Source organism: Tarenaya hassleriana, unplaced genomic scaffold (assembly GCF_000463585.1).
Source record: "Tarenaya hassleriana unplaced genomic scaffold, ASM46358v1 Cleome1, whole genome shotgun sequence".
Lineage (NCBI taxonomy): Eukaryota > Viridiplantae > Streptophyta > Magnoliopsida > Brassicales > Cleomaceae > Tarenaya > Tarenaya hassleriana.
The window spans coordinates 6,059,546-6,068,562 of record NW_010960187.1 but is presented as its reverse complement, the minus strand read 5'-3'; the positions used below and the strand labels follow the sequence as shown (position 1 = coordinate 6,068,562).

At 43.5% G+C, this 9,017-nt stretch overlaps 3 protein-coding genes across 3 annotated transcripts in view; all 3 read left to right on the top strand.

Moving 5' to 3' along the window:
• The window catches only part of LOC104814550 (cysteine-rich receptor-like protein kinase 11), a 3,205-nt gene extending 743 nt beyond the window's left edge, over positions 1-2,462 (top strand). Inside the window, exons 2-8 of the mRNA XM_010542657.1 lie at positions 1-417; positions 671-799; positions 984-1,108; positions 1,200-1,410; positions 1,535-1,772; positions 1,870-2,023; positions 2,098-2,462. Coding sequence (XP_010540959.1) covers positions 1-417; positions 671-799; positions 984-1,108; positions 1,200-1,410; positions 1,535-1,772; positions 1,870-2,023; positions 2,098-2,397 — 1,574 coding nt within the window. The 3' untranslated portion in view covers positions 2,398-2,462. The remainder of the gene's footprint in view (positions 418-670; positions 800-983; positions 1,109-1,199; positions 1,411-1,534; positions 1,773-1,869; positions 2,024-2,097) is intronic.
• Positions 2,463-2,856: 394 nt separating this feature from the next.
• LOC104814545 (cysteine-rich receptor-like protein kinase 11) lies at positions 2,857-5,711 on the top strand. The gene is made up of 7 exons (XM_010542644.2): positions 2,857-3,744; positions 3,876-4,004; positions 4,109-4,230; positions 4,323-4,533; positions 4,625-4,862; positions 4,953-5,106; positions 5,193-5,711. Exons 1-7 carry the CDS (start codon positions 2,931-2,933, stop codon positions 5,484-5,486), a joined length of 1,962 nt encoding a protein of 653 aa, XP_010540946.1. The 5' UTR covers positions 2,857-2,930; the 3' UTR covers positions 5,487-5,711.
• Positions 5,712-6,358: 647 nt separating this feature from the next.
• Positions 6,359-9,011, top strand: LOC104814524 (cysteine-rich receptor-like protein kinase 11). Its single transcript, XM_010542607.1, has 7 exons — positions 6,359-7,220; positions 7,351-7,482; positions 7,584-7,705; positions 7,801-8,011; positions 8,087-8,324; positions 8,404-8,557; positions 8,653-9,011. Exons 1-7 carry the CDS (start codon positions 6,401-6,403, stop codon positions 8,905-8,907), a joined length of 1,932 nt encoding a protein of 643 aa, XP_010540909.1. The 5' UTR covers positions 6,359-6,400; the 3' UTR covers positions 8,908-9,011.
• Positions 9,012-9,017: the final 6 nt, after the last annotated feature.

Here is a 9,017-nt window from a genome sequence, read left to right as displayed (position 1 = left end):
CTTTTCTCGGCTCGGCTGATCTGAATCCGGTGCAAGTGAGTTACAACACCGGGGACATCACAGGGAACTTGACGGAGTTTGACGGAATATGGGAAGGAGCCATGCTTCGTTTAGTATCTTCAGTGTCATCAGACCGCAGATTTTACGCGGTTGACGTAACGCCCTTGACGGATTTCGTAAAAATTTACGCGTTAATGCAATGCACTCGGGATATATCTCCGGGGGATTGCAGTAACTGTGTACAACTAGCTGTAGGTAATTATCAGACGTGCTGCCGTGGGAAGCAAGGCGGGGTTGTCCGGAGACCGGTCTGCTTTTTCCGGTGGGATCTGTATCCATTCCTTGGAGCTTTTTCCGATATTGCATCGGCTCCTCCGCCTCAACTTACACCACCTTCACCGGACATGACCAAGAAAGGTAAGTCCCCGGCCCCTAAACTGCAGACAGAACGCTCACTGGAACAAGAACAACTCTTAGAAACTGACAAAACTGGTATAGATAATGAAGGTTTGGTAAACAGTTAGTCCATTTTTAAGTAACTGGTTAGATTTATGGAACACGGTTACGAGATTGTAGGAGAGAAAGAGGGGAAGGAAACACTGACAGACGTATAGTTACGATGATATGTTTCTTGATGTGGACAGTCTTCATTGATTCGGGTTTTGTGCAGGCGGAAAAGCGATTTCAACCGGAATAATTGTGGCAATCATTGTTCCTGCCACCGTAATCACGACAATTCTTGCTCTAGGATTCGTTGTTCTGAGGAGGAGAAAGTTCTACAAGCCAATGGAGGTTGAAAGTGAGTTTTGTTTTTTAAATTTTAATTCACCACATCACATGAGATGTATACATAAATCCAAGCTCTTGTTCTAGGATTTGTTGTTTGGATGTATATTCAAATCCAAGAGATCTGTAAAACAAGAGTTGGGGGTACAATAATGCAGAATCTGTACGGCATAAAACACTGCACTTTTGCTGTGCAGATGATGATGATGATGATGATATCACAACTCCACACTCACTGCAGTTCGACTTTAAGGCCATCGAAGCAGCAACGAATAAATTCTCGACAAGGCTCGGTGAAGGTGGTTTCGGCGAAGTTTACAAGGCAAAAGGCCTCTCACCCTATCTGATTTGTCACTCAATCTGAAATCTTGTGTCATTTTGCATGAAAGCGTGTTCTTTATTCGATATTATAGGGCATGCTTCCAAATGGAACAGAAGTTGCAGTGAAGAGGCTCTCGAAAACATCGGGACAAGGTGAACGGGAGTTCAAGAACGAGGTTGTTCTCGTAGCAAAGCTCCAACACAGAAACCTGGTTAGGCTTCTCGGGTTTTGCCTGGAAAGAGAGGAAAAGATCCTCGTCTACGAGTTTGTGCCCAACAAAAGCCTCGATTATTTTCTGTTTGGTCAGTTTCGTTCAACTCTGTGCCTATACTGCTAGACGAGTTTCGATGATTCTTTCGCAACTCATGGAACTTACGGTTGTGAATCTCTGGTAGCTAACCATATACATATATTTATGATGTACAGACCATACGAATCATGGCCAACTTGATTGGACAAGACGGTACAAGATCATCGGAGGGATTGCTCGAGGGGTTGTTTATCTTCATCATGATTCACGTCTCACAATCATACACCGTGATCTCAAAGCGAGCAACATTCTCCTTGATGCTGATCTGAACGCTAAAATTGCGGATTTTGGGATGGCCAGGATTTTCGGGACGGAACAAACCGGAGACAAAACGAGCAGGATAGTTGGAACATAGTAAAATACTTTTGCCCTTGAGTTCCAATTGATTGAAGTTTCGAAAACAGTTATATCAACAGATCAAGCTTGCTTAAACTTGTTGTAAATGTTTCAGCGGCTACATGCCTCCTGAGTACGCAATGCATGGCAGATTCTCCATGAAATCTGATGTCTACAGCTTTGGAGTCTTGGTTCTGGAGATTATTAGCGGGAAAATGAACAGCAGCTTCTACGAAACAGACGATCATCCAGACAATCTGGTCACATATGTGAGTCTATAACCAAGATTCCAAATCTTGATTTCTGTCTACTCTGTGTTGACTGGTTGGGTCTCCATGTTTAGGTTTGGAGGCTTTGGAGAAGCGGGTCGCCGATAGAACTAGTGGATCCGGCCATCGGAGAGAATTATCAAAACGGCGAAGTTATAAGATGCATCCATATCGCGCTATTATGCGTTCAAGAAAATCCTGCAGATCGTCCAACCATGTCAACGATCATCTTGATGCTTACTAGCAACTCGGTCACTCTCCCAGTTCCGAGACAACCTGGATTTTTCTTTCAAAGTAGACGGGATCAGGATCCAATATCATCTATGGCTTGTTCTGTCAATGATGAATCCATTACAGATTTAGATCCACGTTGAGGATAAACACATTCTGTTTCTTGATGTAAAGATGTGTGTTGACAAGATCGATGTCATTGTTTTCATCTGTTTGTCGGCTCCATTGCAGCTTTCTCTGCTTATCTGTTATGTTTCAACGTTTGGTTTTATTGCCACATTCCCCTGTGAGAGATTCTGCAATCTCTTCTCTTGAAAGAATAAAATCGTGTAAACCGTTGAATTTTCTTCAAACGTTATGGACCCTCGTTGACTTGTCTACGCTTGATTCAGCTTTTTAAATACATCACGCCTTCTGCAGTTCTATTGCTTGCGGTCCATGTTCTTTTGCCTTTTTGAATCTTCAACATTTACTATATTCACCTAACTTGGAAATTTGTTTTTCTTTAATGAGTGAACTTTGATTTTTCGTATCTAATTCGTTGACGTGACCGCACATGAAATTGTCTGGCACCCTTCTTTGACAGAGTGAGCATTGTAATGAACGACAACAGTGTCGTCTATATAGTTTCTTGTTCTAAGTTCTTGCAAAAAGAATCTGCAAAAATCTCTCGAAAATGGGTCAGAAGAATCTTGACTCGATCCGTTGCTTCGTCCTCCTATTCTTTGGTGTTGTTTCCGCCCAAAAATGCGTCGACACTGCAGGATTTTTCAGACCCAACACCACTTATGACACGAACCGTCAACTCATCCTCTCAGCTCTTGTCTCCAATGTCACAGCTCGAGGTGGTTACTACAACGGCTCGATTGGTCAAGGTCCCGACACAGTTTATGCCTTGGGTTTGTGCATTCCAGGAACGAGACCTGAGGTTTGTTCAGACTGTATCCAGCCTGCGGTTAACGGGTTATTAAGCAACTGTCCGAACCAGACAAGTGCTTTTGACTGGAGAGCCGACAAAACTCTTTGCCTTGTTCGATACTCGAACATCTCTTTTTTCGGATCAATCGAGTTGGAGCCGCGTCAACAAGAGACCATAAACTTGGACGTTTCAGGGAATTTGACGGAGTTTAATACGACATGGAATGGATTCATGCAAAGTATGATAGATGCAACGACCTCAGCCACTTCGCCTGGACGGAAGTATTACGCAGCTGATGTAAAACACTTGACAGATTTCCAAAGTATATACGCGTTGATGCAATGTATTCCGGGCCTATCTCCGGGGGATTGTGACGCATGTCTACGCGCAAATGTCCGCGACTATCAGTCATGTTGTGGCGGGAAGCAAGGGGGAAGCATTCGAAGACCGATCTGCTTTTTTCGGTGGGATATGTATCCATATCTCGGAGCTTTTGATATCATTGCGTCTTCTCCTCCGCTGCAACCCACGCCTTCTCCCGATGATCGGCCCGATACTACGACCACGGAAGGTAAGTCGCCTGAATATGACGGAAAAGAGCTGACATAGACTAAGGGTACCAAAACAATGACATGAAATCAGGTTCATACATTAGATGATGTTTCCATTCCTGTAAGTAACATTCCGGTGGGGCTTTTGCAGATGGCAAAACAATTTCAGCGGGAACTATCGTGGGAATTGTCGTTCCCACCGTCATAATCATGGCTCTACTTGCTCTAGGATTTGTGGTTTGGAGGAGGAGAAAGTCGTATCGACGGATGGAACTCGAGAGTGAGTTAGTTGTTCATGTTATTTTGAATGTTAGGAAAACAGATAAAGGTATAGAAACTAAGTGTAAATCCAGGAATTTGAGGTTAACTAATGTTATTGTCCAGCTGATGATGATATCACAGCTCCACACTCACTTCAATTCGACTTTAAGACCATCGAAGCTGCGACGAACCAGTTTTCGCATAGTAACAGACTTGGTCAAGGGGGGTTCGGCGACGTTTACAAGGTATAAGTTCTCTGAAGATCTGCTTTGCTATTTCTTCAAAATTTTGAATCAATGCAGCCGGAACAAAGAGATTTTGCTGGTGTTATTTGTAGGGTACTCTTCCCAACGGAAGTGTAGTTGCGGTGAAGAGGTTGTCCAAAACATCGGGACAAGGTGACCGAGAGTTCAAGAATGAGGTGGTTCTTTTAGCGAAGCTCCAACACAGAAATCTCGTTAGGCTACTCGGGTTTTGCTTGGAAGGAGAAGAGAAGATTCTCGTCTACGAGTTTGTCCCCAACAAGAGCCTCGATTATTTTTTGTTCGGTCTGTTCTAGGAATCCTGGTGATTCTTTAGCCATTCTCGGAAACCTCGGGGTCTGTATTCTTGTAGCTGACGGTTTATATGGATATGCAGACCGTACAAAGCAAGAACAGCTGAACTGGACAAGACGACACAGGATCATTGTCGGGATCGCTCGAGGAATTCTATACCTTCATCAAGATTCAAGGCTCACAATCATACACCGTGACCTCAAAGCAAGCAACGTTCTCCTAGATTCTGACCTGAACCCGAAAATCGCGGATTTTGGAATGGCAAGGCTTTTCGGGATGGACCAAACTCGAGCCAACACGAGCAGGATAGTCGGAACATAGTAAAACACTTTTGTCCCTGAGTAACTTGGAACTGAAGCTTGATAAACCTTTTCTGTCCCCTATATACTAAGCTCTAATGTATGCTTCAGCGGCTACATGTCTCCGGAATATGCAATGCATGGCCAGTTCTCCATGAAATCCGACGTGTATAGCTTCGGAGTCTTAGTTCTCGAGATCATTAGCGGGAAGATGAATAGCAGCTTCTACCAGAGAGAGGGCACTGCTGGCAATCTGGTAACACATGTGAGTATGAGCATAAAAAATCGACCTTTTTCATTACTTTACCTCTTATAAAGGATGTGATACTGATCGATCGATCATTGTGTTAGGCTTGGAGGCTATGGAGAAATGGGTTGCCCTTAGAACTCGTGGATCCTGCCATTGGAGATAATTATCAGAGCAACGAAGTTACCAGATACATTCATATCGCGCTGTTATGCGTTCAAGAAAATCCTGCAGATCGTCCGCCATTGTCAACGATCATCTTAATGCTCACTAGTAACTCCATCACTCTACCGGTTCCACGACAACCCGGGTTTTTCTTACAAAGCAGACAAGATCAAGAACCATCTGTTGTTTATTCTGTCGATGATGCATCGATCACTGATTTAGATCCTCGTTGAGAGTGAACATTATCAAACCAGATTTATTTTTCGTAGCAGATGAAACTCGGGTTTGGTTTATTGTTTCTAGATTTTGATGCAAAGAGGTGGATGCACACGAAAAGATTGAATCGGAGACACTCATGAACAGATTGTTTTTTTTTTCTTTCACAAAAAAGAAGGAATCATTGTTTTTATATGTTCAGTGCTTAATGAGAAGGTTATGATTGCCTTGTTGCTCTTGTAGAGATCGCTCGTCACACCGATTGGTTTACACAACTCAAACCGGTTAATTATACTTAACCGTCGGCCCCCTCTCGCCGTCTTCTTCAACTGTTTCTCGCTGGTCTGTCTCCGGCGATTCAGTTTGGGATTTAGGGTTAGCTTTATTGCTGATTTTGGATTTAGGGTTTCTCTACTCTTGTAGATTATGATGCGTTGACGATGGAAGTTGGCGGATAGTTGGAGACTTTACACTGGCAATTTGGCTATTGATTTGTTTCGCCGGATCAATTCTCGTACTTTCTTTTTTCGACATCATCGTCCACTGTTTCATGTTATTTTCCTGCAACTTTTGGTGCAGATCGACGATGAAACCTTCGGACCAGACGGAAAATTGTCCGTCTTTGTTGAATATTCTACAGCTCCCCAATCCCCGGGGCACGCCACTAATCGCATCAAAGGTATGCGTAGAAAATTCAACTCTTGAAAAGAAATATCAGGTCAGCTCTTGAGACTATGCACATGGAAATTTCAAACTTTTGACCAAGTGAACTTAGAAAACTTAGTTGATCAATGGATGCGGCATCTTCACACGTCTTTCCACGGCAATCCGCAGCGAAAAAATCAAATGGTTACGAACTTATGGGAAACGGAACATATACGTATATATCCTTCTTTCTCGCTGTTCTAACGCAACCGTCTGTTACTAGTTTATGAAAATGGATCACAACAAGAGTTTCTTGTCAATATTCTGCTTTGTCCTCGCAAGCATTGGTCTTGTTTCTGCTCAAGTGTGCTCAAACAATGCAGGGTCTTTCAGGCCAAACGGTACTTATGACGTAAATCGTCGTCTTATTCTCTCCTATCTTCCCTCCAATGTCACAGGTCGAGGTGGCTTCTATAATGCTTCTGTCGGCCAAGAACCGAATAGAGTCTATGCCGTGGGGATGTGCATTCCAGGTGCTAAAGATGAGGATTGTTCTGATTGCATCAATGCCGCGTCTGATGAAATAATACGGAGTTGTCCCAACCAAACGGAAGCCTTTTCATGGCCCCGTGACCCCACGCTTTGCCTCATTCGATACTCCAACCGTTCGTTTTTCGGAAAGCTTGATATGCAGCCGAGTGTAAGCCTTTTCAACACCGGAGATCTCGGAGGGAATTTAACAGATTTCGATAGAATATGGGAGGGGTTAACCCTTCGTGTGATAGCTGCGGCTTCCTCGGGCGAGGCCAATGAGTCATCATCCTCAAAACGTAGCTATTATGCAGCTGATGTAGCAGCATTGACGACCTTCCAGAATATATATGCATTAATGCAATGCACTCCGGATATATCTCCGGGAGATTGTAACCGCTGTCTACGACAAAGTGTTGGTGATTATCAGGCATGCTGCCGTGGAAAGCTGGGCGGGGCTGTCATGAAACCGAGCTGCTTCTTCCGATGGGATTTATATCCTTACTCTGGAGCCTTCGATAATATTGCGTTGGCTCCTCCTCCACCGAGCAATCAGGCCGACAGGAGCAAGAAAGGTAAGTCCTTTGAACACAACAAACATTTTTGGAAGATTCTAAAAAGGCATGAGATGGATTCAAACGCTAGATGTTAAATTTCATTGACGCACGAAAATGATCACTGATATTTTACGCTCGTTTGGTGCAGACAATGGAATGATCTCAACCGGAGCTATCGTTGCAATTGTTGTTCCCACTGTTGTTGTCTTCTTAGTGTTACTTGCTGTAGGAATGGCTGCTTGCTGGAGGAGAAAAGCCTGTAAGGAAATTGAAGTAGAAAGTGCGTACTTTCCCACAATGGACAGATTAGCCTTCAGCTTTTTTCTTTTAAATGAAAATTTTCAGCATCCATAATAATAAGACTACACTTTTGTTGGGCAGCTGAGGATGACATCACAACCGAACGCTCGCAGCAATTCGATTTTAAGACAATTGAAGCTGCAACAAATCAATTTTCGGAGAGCAACAGGCTCGGGGGAGGTGGATTTGGTGAAGTTTACAAGGTATTTAGTTCTTTTGATTGCCCGATAATTTGGTACTTCTCTACAACGCTTGAAACATAAGTGACAATAATGCTGCTATATCCTTATATTTCTAGGCCACGTTTATGAACGGAACTGAGGTTGCAGTGAAGAGATTATCAAAAGAATCAGGACAAGGCACACAAGAATTTAAAAACGAGGCTGCTCTTGTCGCAAAGCTTCAACACAGGAATCTTGTTAGGCTCCTCGGATTTTGTGTGGAAGGAGAAGAGAAGTTACTTGTCTACGAGTTTGTGCCCAACAAAAGCCTCGACTATTTCCTGTTTGGTCAGTTGCGTTCGACAGTATTGTCCGGATTCCTTGTCTTAATCTTATAGCTAATGAGTATATGGGCAAGTGCAGACCCTACAAAGCAAAGCCGACTAGACTGGACGATACGGAACAATATCATTGGAGGGATTGCTCGAGGAGTTCTTTACCTTCATCAAGATTCACGGCTCACAATCATACATCGTGATCTCAAAGCAAGTAACATTCTCTTGGATGCTAATATGAACCCGAAAATTGCAGATTTTGGCATGGCTAGGATTTTCGGGATGGACCAAACTCAAGCCAAAACCAGTAGAATAGTCGGTACCTAGTAAGTGTGGCCCTTTGTCTGTGTAGTATCGCCTAACCTTTTTGGTTGTCCGTAAACTCAAGTGTGATGTATGTTCCAGCGGTTACATGTCTCCCGAGTATGCGATGCGTGGGCAGTTCTCGATGAAATCTGATGTGTATAGCTTCGGAGTACTGATTCTCGAGATTGTCAGTGGCAAGAAGAACAGCGGCCTCTACCAGATAGACGGCAATGGAGGCAGTTTAATCACACACGTGAGTATACATGACCAAATTTCAAAAGAGTTCGAGTTCTGTAACATCAATCCAGGTTTTTGATTGTCGGGTGTCGGTTATTATGATGATGTTAGGCTTGGAGACTTTGGAGAAACGGGTCACCGCTAAAGTTCGTGGATCCAACCATTGGAGAGAATTATCAGAACAACGAAGTGGCGAGATGTATGCATATCGGTCTGTTATGTGTTCAAGAAGATCCAACAGTTCGTCCAACAATGTCGACCATCATCTTGATGCTCACTAGCAACACCATCACTCTACCTGCTCCCCGACAACCTGGATTTTTGTTGCAAAGCAGACATGATCAATCCACACCAGAATCTCGGTAGATCTATCTGTAGACCTCAATGATTATTGACGGGTTTTGCCCTGGAAACGAAAATCTTTGGCCTTTTGCTCTGTTTCTGTTTCAATCGAATCAGTTCTCAGACTTTGTTTC